Source organism: Nansenia antarctica, assembly GCF_963989245.1.
Source record: "Nansenia antarctica genome assembly, chromosome: 4".
NCBI lineage: Eukaryota > Metazoa > Chordata > Actinopteri > Argentiniformes > Microstomatidae > Nansenia > Nansenia antarctica.
In genome coordinates this window covers 40,867,130-40,889,727 of record NC_137689.1, presented here as the reverse complement: position 1 = coordinate 40,889,727, position 22,598 = coordinate 40,867,130, and the positions used below count along the sequence as shown (strand labels likewise).

Below are 22,598 nucleotides of genomic sequence, written 5' to 3'. Positions count from 1 at the left end.
CTAGGTGCCACCCTGATTGATTGGCTATCTGCCTAGTCACTCAGAGCAGAGGCCACTTCGCGCCACGAGACGAACTTTTCGAACAGAACACATTTTTGATCAGCGGTGAGGTGTGCTGGTCTTGGCGCTCCTGAAGAAATGTGAGTACCATTAATAACGTTAGACTTTTGCATAGCTACATATAGGCTACGGTGTTGTGCTAGTGGTTAAAACGTTTTGCTTCACTTGGAATCAGAGTTTAGGATAAAATTCGCTTTGCTCTGCGTTGTTTGGAGCTGTGAGAACGCACATTCGAAGTCACTCCCGGAGCAAACAACCAACACATGCTCCGGCGCTTGAAAAGGGTGGTTTCGCTCCGGTTAGAAACGATGCATCGAGGCTGTCCAAAGGAAAACAACAGCGCACGCGTGTTGATCGGGATAAGAGAGGGACGAACGGGCAGTTTTCTATTTTCCTGACCAATCAACTACCACGTCTGTTGCTTCAATTGCCTATTTTACTTTGTTTACATAAAGGGCTGTGAGAACGCAAATCAGAAATAATTTATGCAACAATGTTGCAAACTCATCCGCTTGCTCTGGGTCATGATTCAGATTTTCATGTAAGAACATGACCTTAGTAGCCCAATTAAAGTATACAATGGGGAGTGGAGACAGAAATGGTAATAAAAAGCACAAAATGGTGTGTACAAATTCACCAGAATGCAGGGAATTAAGTGTTAAATTCTCAAAATTGTGCCACCCATGCATAACAAGGTGCCCCACCTGGGCCACCCCAGTGAAAAAGGTCTGGACACGCCACTGCCCGGCTGGTATTCAACCTCCCCAAATACTCGCATGTCACCCCTCTCCTTCGCACCCTGCACTGGCTCCCGATAGCAGCTCGCATCAGATTCATTGAATCATTCAAGACCCTGGTGCTTGCATACCAGGCAGCTAAAGGGACAGCCCCTGCCTACCTGAAGGAAATGGTAACCCCCCAAACCCCTGCCCGCTCACTCCGCTCCTCCACCTCGGCTGGCCGACTGGCCCCACCTCCTCTACACAGCAGTCGGGCTGCCCGATCACGTCTCTTCACAACACTGGCTCCCCGCTGGTGGAATGAGCTCCCCACGGCTGTCAGAACGGCAGAGTCACTACCCATCTTCCGTCGTAGACTGAAGACCCATCTCTTCAGGTTACATCTTAACTGCTCCTCCTGAGAAATCTTCTGACCCTCACCACTACGTCACCTAAAGACACCCACTTTCCCCTCTACTGTGTCCCTAAGAACTTCTATTGCCCCCCTTGTACTGTTTCTCAGTTTCTCCAGTAAAAAAATAAAAATAAAATTGTAGAAGGCGATAGGGAGAAGGTTTCTCAGTGGCCCCGGGCCCGAGCTAGATTACTCTTCCTGCAACGAATGGTGGAGTGCTGATTCACATGCTTAGTATTCAAATGTATTGCTTGTAAGTCGCTTTGGAATAAGGCGTCTGCTATATGCCAAAAATGTAAATGTAAATGAGCCAATTTGTGACGTCATATCATCGCTTTGCTATGGAGTCGCAAACGGGAAAGGCTTCAAATCAGCGTTCAAGTTTTTCATTTTTTGCAGTTTTAATCAACAAAATCAACAAGATTTTTCCAGGGAAATCCTCCCTTGTGGGAGTGGATAAACTGATTCCAGGTTTTTTCTCATTGGTCGATCGATTTGGCTACGAGAAGCACTTGTGCTTGTTTGTTCACTCCACTAAGACTCGTAAGGTAAGATCTTCTATTTTATGTACATGCGACTTTCTAGTTACTAGTTGAAACCAGTGTGTTCGTGTATTTAGACATTTCTTTATTATTACCCACTAGCAACTAACTGAAAGCACATTGTTCAGTCTGCTGGCCACCTTTGTTGTTAGCATGCTAGCATTGTAATAATTTAATAATAATTTTGCCATTTAGCAGACGCTTTTAATCCCCTGGAGTAACTGAGGGCTAAGTGCTTTACTCAAGGGCACACTAGTAGTGGTGTGGTTTGGTGTGGTTTCAGGCGGGATTTGAACTCACAACCTTCCGATCACAAGTCCACTCACTATCCACTAGACTAGACCACCACTACCCCCCATTGTTGTAGCTCGGTAGTCTGTCTATGTTGTAAGTACGGTTAGTATGTCTACGTTGTAAAAGTTGTGTGTAAGACTCATGTTCAGTGTGTAATACTGGAATACTGTAACATGTCAAGTGTAATAGATTACAGAAATTTTAAAAGTTTAAAAACATGTGTTGCTTTCTTTGTTTTGAATGAGCTAGCCGCTAGTTGGCTAACGCCAAACACACTACTCTGAGCACTTTAGGTAATTATCATTGTCAAGTATTAGGCTAGCTATTTTATGAACATGGTTTGGTAGTATTTTATTAATATGGAGTGCCAGTAACTGTAGGCATCTATCTTCCTTCTGTTGCAGCTTTGATGCCCCCCACCCCACCAGACACAGCAGCTCAACAACTCACTGGCAATATTTTGTTGAATAACAAGAACAGTTGGGCATAGATACAGCATTTTGAACTGTGTCATGATTTATTATCTATTGATAGTCAATTCACAGACCTTGCATGCTTACCTGTGTATAGTCTGTTGTATGTTCTCAGTTGTTGCCCTCAGTTCCAACTATACTTGTACTTGAAACTTGAAACTGAACTATAAGGCTGGACATTGACTACTGAGCACTACACTATTTCCAGCACAAGACATCAGCAAAGTACTCTTAATGCCTCCATAATAATACGCTGGCTAATTAGCTACAGTAATAACATTGCTAGGTGATAATGTTAGCAATAGCTAGCTACGTACTGTAAACTTCTCTTTGAAAAGTCTATCTGACCCAGTGACTAACACTAATGTTTGCACACTGATTGTACTTTGCACAGCTTGTCGCACTATTGTTCTGCTGTAGTGCGACTACCATCACTTATACTTATCACTTTATTACTTATTATTGTTACTATGTACCTTGTTGAAAAACCAAAGCGAAATATTTGTATTCTTGTGTACTGTAAAATAAATTCTGATTCTGATTGAAGACTTTTTGTATCATTAAAAGACAGTAACAATAACAGTTACAACAACCATAAATAATAATAAGCTGGGTAATTAGCTTAGGTAATACCTTGCTAGGTAATAATGTTATAGCTGTATAACTATAGCTGTCTGACCCAGTGACTAACACTGACAGGTATTGACAGCTGATAGCTGTCAATCTAGAGGGGGAGTGGTTGGGGGTGGGGTTGACCAGCTATTGTTACCGCCCATTACCTGCCTGTGTGAAGGTGAGAAAGAACAACATCTTTGAAGGCCGTTTTCTCAGGATTTAGTTTTCAGGGTTAACAAGATTCAAATACTCATGTCGTCTTCAATTTTTTCCCGATTTCTATGTATGACACATAATTTGAAAGCTTACAATCTGTAGTTCAAGCATATGTAAAAAACAGAAAAATGACTTTGCCTACTCCATGATCATTCCACCACATTGCGTCACATTTGTGCTCCTAAGTCCCCTGAACACGTACAAATAAACTGCACGTTGATACGATCTTCCTAGCCGGAGATATGGCCGCACTTTACAATAAACTTCCATTGGGTCGCTTTAAACAAAATTAATCGCAAATTAAATCGCAATCGCAATATCTGTCAGAAAAATCGCAATTAGATATTTTCCCCAAATCGTGCAGCCCTAGTACAGTACAGTATGTGTGTGAGACGTTGAACCAGCCCCATGAGGCCTCCAGCTAACAATATATGAGGTGTGTGTATGTCTATGAGGTGTGTGATGTCTATGAGGTGTGTGTATGTCTATGAGGTGTGTGTATGTCTATGAGGTGTGTGTATGTCTATGAGGTGTGTGATGTGTGTATGTCTATGAGGTGTGTGTATGTCTATGAGGTGTGTGATGTGTGTATGTCTATGAGGTGTGTGATTTGTGTATGTCTATGTGCTGTGTGATGTGTGTGTGTCTATGTGATGTGTGTATGTCTATGAGGTGTGTGATGTGTGTATGTCTATGAGGTGTGTGTATGTCTATGAGGTGTGTGATGTGTGTATGTCTATGAGGTGTGTGTGTGTATGTGGTGTGTGTATGTCTATGAGGTGTGTGATGTGTGTATGTCTATGAGGTGTGTGATTTGTGTATGTCTATGTGCTGTGTGATGTGTGTGTGTCTATGTGATGTGTGTATGTCTATGAGGTGTGTGATGTGTGTATGTCTATGAGGTGTGTGTATGTCTATGAGGTGTGTGATGTGTGTATGTCTATGAGGTGTGTGTGTGTATGTGGTGTGTGTATGTCTATGAGGTGTGTGTGATGTGTGTATGTCTATGAGGTGTGTGTATGTCTATGAGGTGCGTGTATGTCTATGAGGTGTGTGATGTGTGTATGTCTATGAGATGTGTGTATGTCTATGAGGTGTGTGATGTGTGTATGTGGTGTGTGTATGTCTATGAGGTGTGTGATGTGTGTATGTCTATGAGGTGTGTGTATGTCTATGAGGTGCGTGTATGTCTATGAGGTGTGTGATGTGTGTATGTGGTGTGTGATGTGTGTGTGTCTATGTGATGTGTGTATGTCTATGAGGTGTGTGATGTGTGTATGTCTATGAGGTGAGTGTATGTCTATGAGGTGTGTGTATGTCTATGAGGTGTGTGTATGTCTATGAGGTGTGTGTATGTCTATGAGGTGTGTGTATGTCTATGAGGTGTGTGTATGTCTATGAGGTGTGTGTGTGTCTTCGTGATGTGTATCCTGTGTGTGTTCTCAGGTAAAGCCCCTCCTAACCTGTCCCAGGGGGTTCCTCCACTGCTGCCCAACCAGTACATCATGGGCCCCGGAGGTCTGCTGCCAGCCTACCCAGTAAGATACCTCCATCACCCCCCTACTGTCCCTGTAAGATACCTCCATCACACCCCTAGACTGTCCCTGTAAGATACCTCCATCACCCCCCTACTGTCCCTGTAAGATACCTCCATCACCCCCCTACTGTCCCTGTAAGATACCTCCATCACACCACTAGACTGTGGTGTTAGACAGGTCACTAGACAGGAAACCTAGGATAAGGGAATTCGGAGAGATGTACTCCACGGCATCATCCTGCTCCTGGGCTCGGGCGTCGATTGGCCACTCATTGGCCAGGTTGGCTGCAGAGTAGAGGAGAGTCTGGAATTCCCCCCATGTGAAACTGCCGGTGGTCCCGAGATTGGTAAGCGCTCTCTTGAGGATCCGAACGGCTGCCTCGGCCGCTCCGTTTCGATGGGGGGAGTCCGCCGGATGGAAGACCCACTGCCACTCGGTGCCGTTCCTGGCAGCCACATCCTCAATGGACGCCTTCTCCAGACATGCCAGGTGCTATTTGCATTGCATTGTGCAATTCTTTCAAGGAGGGCTTGGCACCTACGAAGTTCGTCCCCCTGTCCGACCACAACTTCCGAGGATGTCCCCTCAGAGCAGCAAACCTGGCGTAAGACTGAAGGAAACTCTCTGAAGACTGGTCGTCGACGACATCTGCATGGACCGCCCTGGACGCCATGCAACAAAACACGATTCCCCAGACCTTACTTTTTGTTCTCCTCTTGACTATGTCCCTCACCTCAAAGGGGCCGAAGAGGTCTTAAGTGGTGAACTCAAACGGGGCTGCTGGGTTCACCCGCTCTGGAGGGAGGTCACTCATCACTTGCTCACACATCTTTGCTTTCAGCTTCCTGCAGGTGATGCACTTGTTGACAACCTTCTTCACTATCCTCCGACCCTGCACCACCCAGGCTTTCTTTCTCATGCACAGAAGTGTAGCAGCAACGCCTTCGTGATTTATCTCATGGGCCTCTTTAGCCAGCAGGGCCCCTCGTGATGATGTCAGCTATGTTACGACAGCCCTCGATCCACTTCCAATCGTCCAGTGGTCCAGCCTTTTGGATTTCTCCAATCCGGTAGGCGTAGAAAGTTTGGTAGCCATAACTGTCCTTCTGTATAGCTCCCAATACCGTTTGGCTATCCACAAGGTGAATCCAGCGTTCGAAGTTCAGGCGACCATGCTTCTCGATGTATTTCCTCAATCGAGTAGCAAAGACTGCACCGCACATCTCCGCCTTGATCACGTCCCCCTTCTGATCGAGAGGTGCCAGCTTTGCTTTGGACTCCACTAGCCTGACGTTCACTCCTTCTTCCGTCTCCCAGCGCAGGTAGAGCACAGCTCCATAGGCATCCTCACTCCCATCTGAGAAAGTGATTCCCCAGGGGCGGCCTTTCCATCCTGGTGGCGTGAGACATCTGTGAAATTTGACCTGGCTTAGCCTTACATACTCCTCGAACAGCTTCACTGACGCCTCTCGGAGGCCTGGTGAGAGAGGGGCATCCCAGGTCTCCTTGGACAGATTTCCTCCCCCTGCCTCTTGGAAGGCTCGCCTTACAAGTATCGCACCCTTCTGCTTTGCCGGAGTCACTAAACCAATGGGGTCGTAGAGTCCTTGACTCAGCAACATTCTCCTGGTCAGGACCTCAGGTGTCTTTTCCCTGACTTCATCCTCTCGGAGATCCAGTCCCGTCCTCATCTTCCCTCTTCGTTTAGAGAAGTTGATTGACATCATATGGAACCAGTCCTCCTCCACATCGTATCCGATGCCAAGCGCTTTATTGTCTTCCTCCCGCATCTGGTTCGGCAGGATCAGAGTTCTGGGTTCCGCCACAGGTCTTCCGTCGCCACTGGTGCCAGTCACGGCTCCAGGCCTCCCACTCTGACCAGATTGTATCCAAGGCTTAAGGAAGAAGCCTCCAGTGTTGAGGATCTTCTCTACTCCACTGGTGATGTCATTCAGTCTCTCTGGGTCGTTATGAGATGTCAGAATTTCATCCACGTAACTGTCCTCCTCCAGGACTCTGCGCTCCTCTTCCATGGTTGCAAACTGGGGTAGTCTCGCCGTCTCTCTCATGGCAAGCTGTGCGATGCAGCCAGCTGGTCGGTCACCAATGTTGACCCTGGTGATGGCGTACTCTTCTATCTTCTCTTTGGCGGTGTCTCTCCAAAGAAAGCGATGAAGATGGACTTCCCTCTTCTTCAGCCAGACCGAGTTATACATCTTTTTGATGTCTCCCAGGGCTGCGTGCTCTCCTGTTCTGAACCTTAGGAGGACTCCTCTGATGGGGTTGAGGACGTCCGGACCATTTAACAGGAGGTCGTTCATGCTTACTCCCTGGTATTCCTGGCTGCTGTTCCATACAATCCTGACAGGTGTTGTTACTGAGTGGGGATTTGGTGCAACCAGGTGGCTAATGTACCACACTGGACCTTCCCAGTCCTCCATCTCCTCCTTGGTGAGTTTTACAGCTGCTCCCCTTGCGGCCATCTCATGGACTTGCGCTGCATAAGCTGTCTTCCACTCTGGGTCTTTTTCAAGGCATTTTTCAGTTCTCAGGAAGGTTGCCTCCACTCCTCGCTTGTTGTTTGGAAGCGACACAGGATCCACCCTCCACGGGTATGCTGCATCCCAGTGAGGGGACGTGCTGTGCTCGTCTTCTGTCACATAAGTGAGGCCCTCCTTGATCTTCTCGAGCTCTTTTTCTTCTGCTAAGGTCATCTCTTTCCCTCCTGGTTGGCATCCACCGCACCGACATCCACCACATTTGGGTTCGCAGGCCGCACCGATGCTGTCCCACTTCCACCAGTCGAGTATCTCCTTATTGGCCACAGCTGTACTTCGGAGCACTTCCTCTCCTTTGTCATGTTGCTCCTGCTGGGCTCTCCCAGAGTTCTCTGGGTCCACGGGGGTCTCCCTGTACGACACTACCACCGTTCTCAATGATCTTGCGAAGTGGGTTCTGGATTTGTGCATCGCCATGTCCACTCTCTCAAATAGATTGGGATGTGCTCCGCCAACAGTTTTTCCCAGCGGACCTTCCCAGAGAACGAGGTCTCCTATCACCTTGGTCTTCTGTGGGGCGAGACGTCCTTCTCTGTGACTTATCAGGAGCTCTACCTGTTTTGGGCGGGCCAGCTCCTCAGTCGCGACTTCTGGGAAAAACCTCCTGAGCTGTTGTGGGGTGACTGCCTGGTGCACTCTGGCTATGTTGTCCAAGCCATAGCAGAGAAGCTCATGAGATCTTTCTTTTCCCTCTGGGGTTTTCACCCTTACTCTCAGGGTGTACTTTTTTGTAGCAACCTTCATTGACATCTCTCCAACTCCCTGGATGACCAACGTGATGTCCTCACCCCTAAGCTGGAGACGTCTGGCGGCTTTGTGGGTGATATAGTTTGTGTCCGAGGCAAGGTCTATCAAGGTGCCGATCTTTTGTCCCGCGTTTGCGGTCACCATCATCAGCATCATGATGACCGGGTGCTCCTTCGGTCCACTCTCCTTCACCAGCCTCTTCTCATCTGTGTTGGTGCACACCGCCGCTGTAGCCTTATTGGTGAAGGCCTTCCTGTACTTTTCCAGCAAATCTGAAGGCAGATCGGCCAAGAACTTCTCCTGCTCTTCAGTCAGCTTGGCTTTTCCTCTGGTCCTTTCCAATTTCCCACCTCAGTTTTCCTCTTCTTTGGGCAGAGGAGGTAATGGTGATCTGAGGAATTTCCTTTCTGACAGCCTTCCTTTGTGCAGAGGAACCTCTTGGTGCACTTGCTGTCTTCAACATGAGAGCCTAAGCACTTTGTACATGCTCCTGCCTTCTTCAAGAGATCCTTTTTCGCTGGCTGGTCAAGCCTTCGGAACTCTTTGCAGGCAAACAGTCTTCCTCCATGCTCCTCATCCCCACACATGAAGCACGCACCCTTCGAGGCATCCCCTCTCGTGGCCTTTGTGAAAGCCTTCCTCTTCTCCTTCTCCTTCCTGTTCTGCTCAGGAGCGTCCACGGTCGACAGTTGCTCCATCCTCTCGAGAACTTCCTCCTGTTTCTTCAGGAACAGTAGAAGACAGTCGAAGTGATTGCTTGGTGTTATGCCGTGCATGGGGTCACTCACTTGAAGGAGCCAGTCACGCTTCACGGTGTCTGGAAGCTTGCTCTTGATGGACTTAACCACTAGCCGGTTCTTCAGAGCATCCTCCTCCCCCAGGTCTTTAAGGTCAAACAGTGCTCTTTCCACGGCCTGGATGAGGTCAATTGTTTTCCTTGGCTGGTTTCCTTTGACACCAGGAATCTTGTCAACCTCCTCAAAGTTCCCTTGTTCCCATATCGATTCTCCCACAGCCTGAAGATCTCGTCAGCGGATCTACTGTTGGATAACCCGAGGTTCTGTTTTATCATCCCGTCCAGGCTATCCAGGAGATGGAGCTTCTTTATCTCAGGTGACCCAGAAGGCTCTCCCTGTCTCTGAAGGCTCTCCTAGTCACATCGCCAGCGGTAGAAGTTCCTCATACAACCAGTGAATGTGGGCAGGCGTATACGTGCAAGGTGGATTTTTGGCACGGCTCCTTGCAGGACGCTCCTTGGTTCCCTGCTGGGGTCGGGCGGCGTGTTGACTGAGTCCACTGGCATGTTGGCTGCACTGGGTGGTGTGCCGTCTGTTTCCGGCTGCTCATCGCTTCCAGTAGCAGCCCGTTTCTCCGCTCTTCTCTTCGCGTCACGAAACTCTTTCTCCCACTTGAGCCATAGTGATTCTTTCCGGTCTAACAGGTTCACCACACACTCTCGTACCTCACCTGCCTGGGCTGCAGGAATCCAGGCCCTCCATGAGGCTAGCCTTTTCAATAGACTCCCTTAGGTAGTTACGTTGCATTTCACAGAACTCAAAGGTTTCATGCTCCACATCGATCTCCTCTGCTCGGTCCATGGCTCTTTCAGCTCGCCTGGTGAGAGGAGCTAGTTCAGGCTCAGCAAATCTGGACCAGAGGGACGTCTTCACCTCAACGAACCTTTGGTCACAGTCTTCTGCCATTTTCCCAACGTTGCCCGCTTGCTGCCTGCTGGCTTCCGTGTCTGCCTTAGACAATGCTTCAGCGTAGTCGGTGTTGGCTGCAATGAGGTTGCAGTATTCACCTTCAAAATTTTCCCATTCAGCCTTCAGCTTTCCTTCTGTGGAGGAGCTGGCAGTTCGGGTGAGGATATTTGCTCTCCTGGTGAACACTGATTGAGCTCCAGATCGCTCACGTTTGAGCTGTCCAAGCATCTCCTCTTCTTCTGCCAATTTGGCACTGGCCTCTGGCTTTGTTACTTTGTCAGGCATTTTGTCCCAATCCAACATGCACAAATAGCCTGCTACTAGCTTCCCCTTGATGCTTCTTGAAGCTGCGAGGTTTGCCTGTCCCTTCGAGCTGTAGCTTGAGACAGGGCTAGCCAGCCACTTTCATATGGCATATAGCTTCAGGTAGCTTGCTTCAGTGGGCAGGCTTGGTAGCTTCAAGAAGCTAGCTCCAGTTAGCTAGTTTGGTAGCTTCAGGTAGCCAGCCTCAGTTAGCTAGCTTGGTAGCTTCAGGTAGCTTCAGCAGTGGGCTAGCTGGGTAGCTTTAGGTAGCTAGCTCCTGTTAGCTAGCTTGGTAGCTTCAGGTAGCTTTAGCAGTTGGCTAGTTGGGTAGCTTTAGGTAGCTAGCTCCAGTTAGCTAGCTTGGTAGCTTCAGCAGTGGGCTAGCTGGATAGCTTTAGGTAGCTAGCTCCAGTTAGCTAGCTTGGTAGCTTCAGGTAGCTTCAGCAGTGGGCTAGCTTGGGTAGCTTTAGGTAGCTAGCTCCAGTTAGCTAGCTTGAATGCATCAGACACATGGAGCACAATCAATCTCCCAGCTGACCGTCGTCTTGGGATTCCTCCTCAGGTCCTTGCTGGTCGTTATATCCCACGCCGCCCGGCTTCTTTCCTCCGGGTGCGTGCGGTTGATAACTGCTCGGTTTTACTCCCACCGAAAGGGGTTTTGGACACACAGGGGGCGTGACTACTCGACTCAATGTGCAATATTTGTTATTTTAATGACATTTCCTTTCATTTCCACAAAGTCGTTTCCTTTCTTCACACAAAGTAGTTTTTTCACACAAAGTAGCACAAAGTAGGTTATCAACCTAAAAGATACAAAAAGCACGAATCACATACAATGAAAACATACACAATGAAAACCTATCAAATATAACAACATACTTTAAACAATTGTAATTTGCCTTACCGGCTGCCCGTGTGGCCCTGTAGCTTGACTGACAAACAAGTTCAAATAATTTGCTCATCATTTTCCTCCATCACCCCCCTACTGTCCCTGTAAGATACCTCCATCACACCACTAGACTGTCCCTGTAAGATACCTCTAGGTAGGGTGGTGGGAGGGTGAACAGGGTCAAACATGTTTCCTATGTTTTATATTGTAATTCAGTGTACAATTTGATGTGATTTGCAAACTGAAATTCAATCAATTCAATAAATATATTGTAAAAAACAAAGTAGTAATAATGTTCAGGACTAGCCGTGCCTCTTCGTGTAAGTGCCTGTTGTTGTCCTGCGTGTCTCACAGCAGATCTACGGCTACGAGGACCTCCATATGCTCCAGTCCAGACTGCCAATGGTGAGTGTGACCCCCCCCCTCCCTCTCCCTGCTCCTCAGAGCTCACACACCCTGGGGCGCTTAGGTGGCGTAGCGGGTTAAGCGTCGACCATGTAACCGCAGGGTTCCCGGTTTCATTCCGGCTGCGGACATATCTTGCATGTCATTCCTTCTCTCTCACCCATCCTTCTTGTCAAATCTCTACTGGCCCAGCCCAGACGCTAGGCTAACTGATGCTACCATGTAACAGACCTGGCCCAGCCCAGACGCTAGGCTAACTGATGCAGACCTGCCAACCTGTACGCATTTTGCGTAGCAGGTACGCATTTTAACGTCAATGTACGCTGGTACGCATTGTCAGCTGAAAGGTACGCAAAAAGCTGCCTGATTGGTTCCTCCTTCCTTCACTCACTCGTTCCATCAATCATATTCGCAAGCGTCACCTGCGTCACGTTGACCTGCTTCGGATACTGCTCTGTTTACGGTATACAGATAAGCATGCCTACCGCCGACCGTTCCTCTTGAGAACTCAACTGTCAAGCACTTTGGAATAGTATGGAATACATCAGAGATTATTGTATTCTGTGTCAGAGCAGCTTCAACACCGAGTCTATATTAACGTAAGCTATTAGGCTAGCTAGCTTAGCTACGTTAGCTTAACTGGACCTCAAGGTTTTCAGCAGGTTCGAGCAGTTCAGCCTTAGCGTTAGCTAGCTGGCTAGATAAGTTAACTTAGGCTGTGTCCACCAACGAGCTGTATATTTAGCTAAACGGCACCAAGCTAAGGTAAATAGATAGCCAGTGTTAGCTAGTGCTAATGTTCACCATCTCTGTAGTCTGCTCTAAAATACGCAATCAAACAGTGCAGGCAACCCATGCTGTTCTGTGAATGAGACGAGCTATTGACTGATGGCTGCCTACTGCCAAATCATATTATTACAGCAAACATGTCGGTAGTTTGGCATCTGTTCTCTGAACAACAAGGAGAGGCTCATTCCGACATTGACTTCTGTTTTCGTTTTCGCGATTTCAAAATAAAAGCGTGAGCTAAGCGTTGTTGAAAATGAATGACACATCGCTATTCAACTAACACAGCTTGTTTTGTGAGCCTGCTAACAATGTAAAGTAGTGTTATAGTTAACTAGGTAGCAGTGGGGATTACTCACCCAATCCATGCATTGCAATAGTTTGGCTTGACTAGTGAGTGTGATGTGATTTTCAACAATGTTGAAATGTATTTCCATTTTCAAATTAAAAGTCTGAACACTTTGATTGGTGACTTCTTCCCCCTTTCACCAGCCGCTGTCCCAATTTTTTGTGAACCATAAGTTCCCACTGTCTGACTTAAAGAAAAGAAAAAAAAGGACATGCTAGATTAATTGTGTATTATGCACAAAATAGATTAATTATGGAGGAAAGGGTGTGCATATCACACTGTCAGACAGAGCTCCACAGACAGAAGGTGACCACTATCATAACAACACAAAGTGTGAAACAGCTCCTCAGAAAGGAGACCCCACTCCCAGCAACCAAGCAGCTGAGAAGATCAGGCAAAGTGCTGCACCTAAACTGCCAGCATATCCAATGCAGAGGTGGGTTGTGTGAGTGTAGAGAAGAGTAGCAACATTGACTTAATGGTTCTGTGAGAGGAGCTTCTTCAGCGCAAACGATTGATTTATGTCATAATTGATTAAAGTCATTGGGGCGGCTGTGGCTCAGGAGGTAGAGACGGCCTCTTATGATCGCAAGGTCGGCAGATCGGTGGTTCAAGCCCCGGCTGGCCACATGTCGAAATGTCCTTGGGCAAGACACTGAACCCCAAATTGCTCCCAGTTGGGGGGCTGGCGCCTTGCATGGTAGTTTGCCGCCATTGGTGTGTGAATGTGTGTGTGAATGAGAGGCCGTTGTAAAGCGCTTTGGATGAAGGCGCTATATGTGTGCAGTCCATTTACCATTTCATAACCGCTTTTTATAACACTAGCCCCCACCGAACCACCCCTCCCGTCCACAACGACTTCGGATAGCTCTCTCTTTTTTCACCATAGTTGCATCCCTGATTAGTGTAATGCACTAAGTAGCAGAAGCAGTGTACAGTGTTCATGGAAAGTGGTACAATTGCACTTTAAGTTGAGAAATATTGGCCTTGTATTGGTAATGTTTTACTTTTTAATTATTCTAAAGAATATGATTGTATGGTTTTCTTGATAGCTGATTTATTTGTTAAATAATGTGACGATATGGCGTGGGGAAATGCTAAGCATAGTGGGGTGAAAGCATGTGAACCAGGGACAGGGCTAGGGGGTGGCTACTTCTCAAGCCCCTGATGTTTTCCCACAAGCCCCGGTGTATCAATATAGTCAATATAATTCTAATTCCTAATTGCCTCCATACTCTCAGTTAACTTAAGTTATGTGTTTTGCTTCACAAGCGTGCATGTCTTAATTACAAACACATATGAAAAATGTTTAAGTGTAAAGTGCTTTACATACGTTATTTAAAAATACAGCAGGAGGAGCATAGTAAGATTTTTTTTTTTACAATGAATAAAAGCAAATATAAGAAGTAAATAGATTTAATATGACAATAGTTAATACTGCTGCAAAACATTTAAATATATAAAAAAAAGAGTTTAATGTTTTTAGGGTTTGGGCCTGTTTGATTTCTTCAGGGAGTTTGTTCCAGGAGCATGCGGCAGCGTGACTGAAAGCTGCTGCACCGTGTTTTGGGATGCTACCATGTAACAGACCTGGCCTAGAGAGCCCAGACAACGTCCTGTCTGATTGTCTCTCTCGCTCCTCTCTCCACAGCCCTCTTTGCAGGATTACTATGGAATCACATTCCCCGGCCCCACCACCACTCTCTCAGGCAGAGACGGGAGCCTAGCCAACAACCCTTACTCAGGTAACTCCTTCAACCCACAGTCCTCTAAAACGCCCTTCGTCTTAGCCACCACCTCCTCCTCTTTTCTTTTCTTTTTATCTCACTGCAATTGTGGAGGCTTCTTCGTAGTACCTCTTACCACATTTCTTTATTTCTTTATTTTTTAATCAGAAAATTGTGTTTAGAGGATTAACCTGACAGGAACACAGCTGTGTGTGTGTGATTTGGTGAGGCTGCATTCTCATTTTATTCTCCAGATTGTGTCTCACTGCCAGTTTACATTAGAGATGCAACCTCAGCACATATGTTCAAGTCAAGACTAAAAACCTTTTTAATATTGCCTTTAAATGACTATATAATTAAATTACGATTATATAATGATTAAAGCACTTTGAGCTGCAACGTTTGCAGGAAAAGTGCTATATCAATAAAAGTTGTTATTATTATTATTATTACCAAAATAATGCTGCAAAAACGCCTTTCGCCTCCATCTTGCTTTTACACGTAACCTCCCTCTTCCCTCCCTCTTCCCCCTCCCTCCCTCTCCCCCCCCCTCTTCCCCCTCCCTCCCTCTCCCCCCCCTCCCTCTTCCCCCCCTCCCTCTTCCCCCCCTCCCTCTTCCCCCTCTCCCTCTTCCCCCTCCCTCCCTCTTCCCCCTCCCTCCCTCTTCCCTCCCTCTTCCCCCTCCCTCCCTCTCCCCCCCCCCCTCCCTCTCCCCCCCCTCCCTCTTCCCCCCCTCCCTCTTCCCTCTTCCCCCTCCCTCTTCCCTCTTCCCCCTCCCTCCCTCTTCCCCCTCCCTCCCTCTTCTCCCTCCCCCTCCCTCCCTCTTCCCCCTCCCTCCCTCTTCCCCCTTCCCCCTCCCTCCCTCTTCCCCCTCCCTCCCTCTTCCCCCTCCTTCCCTCTTCCCTCCCTCCCCCTCCCTCCCTCATCCCTTCCCTAGGTGAAGTCCCAAAGTTCGGCAGGGTGGACTCCACCTCCCCGGCCCCCCCCGCCAGCCTGTCAGCGCCCCAGCCCTCCCAGGGCCAGGCCCAGGGCCAGCCCCCCCCTCCCCCCCAGCCTCCCTCCCAGCCCCAGGGCCTCTCCCAGCAGCCCCAGGGGCACCACGGCTCCCAGCAGGCCTACCTGCCCCCGGGGTACAGCTACCCGGGCCTGCCCTACTACGCCGGGGTGCCCAGCCCCGCAGCCTTCCAGTACCAACACACCATGTTCACCAAGCAGCACCAGCAGCACCCGCAGCACCCGGGCCTCAGCAACCCCTCCGCCAGCCCCTTCCAGCAGCAGCCCAGCGCCTACAGCCAGCACGCCTTCAGCTCAGGTACCACACACACACACACACACACACACACACACACCTACAGCCAGCACGCCTTCAGCTCAGGTACCACACACACACACACACACACACACACACACACACACCTACTGCCAGCACGCCTTCAGCTCAGGTACCACACACACACACACACACACTCACACACCTACAGCCAGCACGCCTTCAGCTCAGGTACCACACACACACACACACACACACACACACACACTACTGCCAGCACGCCTTCAGCTCAGGTACCACACACACACACACACACACACACACACACACACACACACCTACTGCCAGCACGCCTTCAGCTCAGGTACCACACACACACACACACTCACACACCTACAGCCAGCACGCCTTCAGCTCAGGTACCACACACACACACACACCTACAGCCAGCACGCCTTCAGCTCAGGTACCACACACACACACACACACACACACACACACACCTACTGCCAGCACGCCTTCAGCTCAGGTACCACACACACACACTCACACACCTACAGCCAGCACGCCTTCAGCTCAGGTACCACACACACACACACACACACACACACACCTACTGCCAGCACGCCTTCAGCTCAGGTACCACACACACACACACACACACACACACACACCTACTGCCAGCACGCCTTCAGCTCAGGTACCACACACACACACACACACACTCACACACCTACAGCCAGCACGCCTTCAGCTCAGGTACCACACACACACACACACACACACACACACCTACTGCCAGCACGCCTTCAGCTCAGGTACCACACACACACTCACACACCTACAGCCAGCACGCCTTCAGCTCAGGTACCACACACACACACACACACACCTACTGCCAGCACGCCTTCAGCTCAGGTACCACACACACACACACACTCACACACCTACAGCCAGCACGCCTTCAGCTCAGGTACCACACACACACACACACACACACCTACAGCCAGCACGCCTTCAGCTCAGGTACCACACACACACACACACACACACACACACACACACACACACACACACACCTACAGCCAGCACGCCTTCAGCTCAGGTACCACACACACACACACACACACCTACAGCCAGCACGCCTTCAGCTCAGGTACCACACACACACACACACACACACACACACACACACACACACACACACACACACACCTACAGCCAGCACTCCTTCAGCTCAGGTCAGGAGTGACACACACGCACACACCTTCAGCTCAGGTCAGGTGAGAGACACACACACCTACAGTAGGGGTGGGAATCGCAAGGTAACTCACGTATTGATAACCGTACGATATTTTGTCCCCCGTACCGATAGTAACGCGGTACATTGATTCTGCAATAATCGATAAATTGGAAGACGATACAAACGATACCTGTGTTATCGTTTGTATCAGGATATCTGTGTTAACTGGTGTTTCATAACGTGGTTCCAGTGTTAGCAGCATTTGTCAGAAACCTTTGTTTTCCACAACACTGTACAGGCGAAGGTCCTTGCAAATAAACCCAGATAGACTTGGTAATAGTCGGAGCCCTCAGGGAATTAAAGGGAAGCCTTGTTTTGAAATATAATCGTTCCAGACTTTAGATTTGTTTGTTTTTCATTCATCTTCTTAATTTTTGCTGATAGAACATCGACATGCTAGAAACACATAACTACACATAATTAGATGATCACACAGCCCCAAACACGAACACATCCCAAAATGAAAGTATTTACGTTAAACTGTCGTTGATTATATCGAGTGGGTACTTTAATACTTCAAGTTTCTTGTTATGAAAAAAAACTAATCTGCGAGTGGTTTAGTTCTAGGCTGCGTTCGTAAATTTGCTCTGGAAATCTGATCAGCCGTCATGGAATGCCTCTTGCCCAATCAAATTACTTGGTCCCTTTATGACGTTGAGCCCAGTGTGCCCTCCGTCACTCTCAGAGCGAATTTACGAACGCAGCCCTAGACTGGCGTGGGAATACGACGCGTGCGGATGAGAGACAACATAAAAATAAAAAAAACGTATTGCTTGCCATTGGTTAAGCTGCCGCCATAAAAAACAATATTTTAGCAAGTGAAACGATAATCGTATCGTAAGAGGCCACATGATACGATAATCACCGTATCAATATTTTGTCCCACCCCTAACCTACAGTTAGCACACCTTCAGCTCATGTCAGGAGAGAGATACTCACACACACACACACACACACCTACAGTCAGCACACCTTCAGCTCAGTGGTTTGTGTGTGTTCCTCCAGTTTTAGAGTGGTGTGTGTGTGTGTGTGTGTGTGTGTGTGTGTGTGTGTGTGTGTTACTCCTCCAGGGTATGAGGAGCTGAGCCAGGGCCCGTCAGGAGTGGACTACAGCAAAGGCTACAGCAGCACCTCCCAGACCCAGGCCAAGGCTGCAGCCAGCGGGCCCGGCAAAGGTACCACCCCCCCCCCCCCCCCCCTCCACACACACACCCCCTCCACACACACACACCCCACCCCTCCACACACACACCCCCCACTCCTCCACACACACCCCCCCCCCCCTCCACACACACACATCCCCCCCCTCCACACACACACCCCCCACCCCTCCACACACACACACCCCCCACCCCTCCACACACACACCCCCCCCACCCCTCCACACACACACCCCCCACCCCTACACACACACCTTCCAGACCCAGGCCAAGGCTGCAGCAAGCGGCCTAATTTTTTTAGATACTGGATTTTTGATTTTCATGAGCTGTAAGCCATAATCATCAACATTAAAACAAAAAAGACTTGAAATATTTACCTTTATGTGTAATGAATCTAGAATATATAAAAGTTTCACTTTTTGAATTACATTACGGAAAATAATGAACTTTTCCACAATAAGATGTGTTTTTAGATGCACCTGTATATGGGTAGAACGCGCAGCTTCTCTGCTTTCAGGGACTGTTAGAATTTCTTTTTATAGCACATTTGGTTTAGGAATTACGGTAATGTGACCATCGTGTTTATGTTTTTAAGGATTTTAAAAAGTATTGCGAATCGTTTTTCATTTCACTGATTTGAAACGTCTCATATTTGTATCGATAATTAACTGTCTGGCGATGCGTCGTTACATCCCTAGTACTGAGTCATGTTGAAGGACTGATATGAAGGACTGGACCATTTGTTTGAAAAACACACATTACTTACAGACAGTCAATATGGATTCAGATCAAAAGGATCAGCATCACTGGCAATAATAGAATCAATTGAGAAAATCACAAATGCTATAGTATAGATCACAAACAATATGCAGTTGGGGTATTCATTGATCTAAAAAAAAAGCTTTTGACACAATCAACCATGACATATTAATCAATAAACTGGAAAGATATGGTGTCAGGGGACTAGTATTACATTGGGTTAAACGTTATTTAAGCAAGAGACAACAGTTTGTGAAGCTGAGTAACTTCTGCTCAACATGTTTGGACATTGCTTGTGGCGTCCCCCAGGGGTCAGTGTTCAGCCCAAAACTGTTAATTTTGTATATCAATGACATACAGTATGTAAAGTATCAAAGCTACTGAAGATGGTATTATTTGCAGATGACACAAAAATGTTCTGTTCTGGGGATAATTTAAAACAACTACTAGAGGACATCACTACAGAAATGGGCAAACAAATAAAATGGTTTGATAGAAACAAATTATCATTCAACTTCAGTAAGACAAAAATAATGATATTTGGTAATTGCGAAATGAATACACATGTACAACTACAAATAGATGGAGTGGAAATTGAAAGAGTTTATGAAGATACATTTATTGGAGTAATTATAGATGACAGAATCAGCTGGAAATCACACCAAACTAAACTGTCAAAAAGCATTTCAGTAATAAATAAAGCAAAGCAGGTTCTGGATCAGAAATACTCCACATTCTCTACTGTTCACTAGTTTTACCATATCTAAATTACTGTGTGGAGGTCTGGGGCAATAACTACAAAAGTTCAATATATTCACTATCTATTCTCCAAACAAGAGCAATACGGGTAATTCATGATGTCGGATATCTGGAACACACTAACCCATCATTCTTAGTCAAAATTACAAAAATGTACAGATATTGTTACATGCCAAACAGCACAATTAATGTTTAAAGCAAAAAATAACCTACTACCAGGAAATATAAAAAAATTGTTCAGTGATCGAGAGCGGGGTTATAATTTAAGGTTTTTTTCACACAGTATTCATACCACCAGGAAATGGTTTTGTATATCAATCTGTGGAGTGAAGCTATGGAACAGTTTGAATGTGGAGTTAAAGCAATGTCCAAACATAATCCAGTTTAAAATCAGGTCTAACAACATGTCTTCATAATGTACAGGATGATGGGGGGGGGGGGGGGGGGGGGGTTGATAATCACACTGTGTTTACAGGGGTTGTTTATTTATTATCATTTATCATCTGGGTTCCTAAATATTTATTCTATATTTAATGTATATAAATATGATATTTGGCTACGCAGTATTTGTATATATTATGAGATTGTATTGATTTGAACATTTGAACAGGAAGCATTTTTATGATTTATGGAGAAGGGATGGGATTGAATAAGTTTGTACTTCTTATCACTCCTTTTCGAATATGTGAAAAAAAATTGTAAGAAAAACTTGCCCCAAAAAAAAGAGTTAAATCTGCAATAATTTATTTTGCTTTATGCTTTTTAATTCTATTAGTTTAGTTTTTTTGTTTTCCGTTATATTCATTATTGTTCTGTATCTTGTAATGCACATATTTTGCAATCTCAATCAGTCAATCAAGGTGTTGGTCGGGGTGTCCTCATGTATCCATGTATAGAACAGCTGCTGTTTAGTGAGTGAGAGGTTCTTCAGAGCAGTTTGGCAAGGATACTTCCTACTTCCGGTGGCGCTGCTCTGTAGCGACTCGGGCCGGTGATACTGGCTTGCTTCAAGTGTTTTTATTTGTTTTGTTCGTTTTGTGTTTTGTGTAATATGTCTATTGGCAAAATTCTACTGCTGGTCTTAATTATCAGCGACCGTCTCCGCTGCCGTGCGACCAACACGCAGGGGGAATATGGAACAATACAACAGCACATCACATACTCCAGGGAAACGCTGCTGTCTCTCCGACCACCTCAGCCACGTGAACGCCTCCGTCGGCGAAACAACAAACCACCGCTGCTGTCAATAATCCTCAGCAATGTGCGGTCCCTGCTGCCTAAAATGGACGAGCTACGTGTCAACATGAAGCACTGCTTTGAATACCGAGAGGCGAATCTCTTGGTTCTGACCGAGACGTGGCTCCACCAGGGAATCCCAGACTCTCTGATCAACCTGGATGACTACTCGTCCGTGCGCGCAGACCGCACCGCTGCAGCAGGGAAAGGACACGGCGGGGGGCTGTGTGTGTACGTGAGTGACCGGTGGAGCAGCCAATGCACAGTGAGAGACACCGTATGCACCCCAGACGTCGAGCTGCTTTGTCTGTCCTTGAGACCCCACTATCTACCACGGGAGTTCGGGAACATCATCATAACCGCCGTCTATGTACCACCCAGCGGAAATGCAGGCAGAGCAGCCGCCCGTGTTGCGGAATGTGCCCATGAACAGCTGCAGCGCACACCGGGAGCGCCTATCTTCTTCCTGGGTGATGTAAACCACTGCAAGTTAGAGACTAAGCTACCTGGCTTTGAACAATATGTGAAATGTAATACCCGTAATGACAAGATCCTAGATAAATGCTATGGAAATGTAAAAAATGCATATGTAGCCAAATCAAAACCTCCCCTCTCAAACTCAGATCACAACATTGTACATTTAATCCCCTCGTACAAATCTGTCTTTAAATCAAGCAAACCTGAATGTAAAACTGTCAATGTGTGGCCGCATGATGCTACTGAGACACTTAAGGGTAGCTTTCTGTGCACAGACTGGTCCATATTCCACGCACTAGAGCTGGATGAGGCCACTGTTACCATAACAGACTATATAAGATTCTGTGTTGACAATGTTGTCCCAAAGAAGGAAATAGTAGTTTATCCTAATAACAAACCATATATCACAAAAGAAATCAAAGATTGCATAAATAGGAAAAAACAGGCATTCAGAAATAAGGACAGGGCAGGACTGTCAGTGGTCCAGAAAGAACTAAAACAACTGCTTGTTAGTGCAAGGAAAAAACACAGGGACACAATGGAACAAAGTTTTTTGACTTCCAACTCTAAAAAACTATGGGACACAATGAAATCAGTGACCAACATGAACCCAACAAAAAGACAGATCATGACCCTAGACCAGGGGTGCTCACACTTTTTGGAACCAAGATCTACTTTTCAAGTAGCCAGTCTGCCAAGATCTACCAGTCTAGTTTCAACATCGCAAACGTACATGCACGTACTACAAACACACACACACACACACACACACACACACACACACACACACAGTTCCCAGCCTGCATAGTAAACTCACAATACACTTTCCCTCTCTCTGTCACACAGCCACAGGTGAAGACCATCACAAACCCTCCCTCTTTGCTATTCTCGCTCACACACACACATTCACACACACACACACACACACACACACACACACACACACACACTCACTTTCTCTCACTCACACACTGACAGCCAGTCTGCAGTACCATAGCCAACTACTGATCCAACAAACAGAAAAGTAAACCAGATACAAAACAGGTAGTTCCCTAGTTTGAAAGGAATAAATAAATGCATTTCTCTACCTTAGTGGGAGACCTGGCACTGGGAGGAGGCAGCTAGTTTCTAGTAGTCAGGGCTGTGGGAGCTGGTTGCAAGGTGTCATCAGCCACTGTGGATCTGTCATCGAAAAGGCAATCTGCAGCCTCGAGAAACTTTTTTCACAATTTCGCCGTCTTTGAATGACTTCTTGTGTTTAACAAGAACGTGACTGACGCGATAAGAAGCTA

General features: G+C 47.1%; 1 protein-coding gene across 1 annotated transcript in view; it reads left to right on the top strand.

Annotated features, from left to right (window-relative positions):
• The window catches only part of ubap2a (ubiquitin associated protein 2a), a 77,598-nt gene that overhangs the window by 50,542 nt on the left and 4,458 nt on the right, over positions 1-22,598 (top strand). The window contains exons 20-24 of the mRNA XM_080529356.1: positions 4,781-4,872; positions 11,430-11,480; positions 14,267-14,360; positions 15,280-15,654; positions 17,986-18,090. Coding sequence (XP_080385482.1) covers positions 4,781-4,872; positions 11,430-11,480; positions 14,267-14,360; positions 15,280-15,654; positions 17,986-18,090 — 717 coding nt within the window. The remainder of the gene's footprint in view (positions 1-4,780; positions 4,873-11,429; positions 11,481-14,266; positions 14,361-15,279; positions 15,655-17,985; positions 18,091-22,598) is intronic.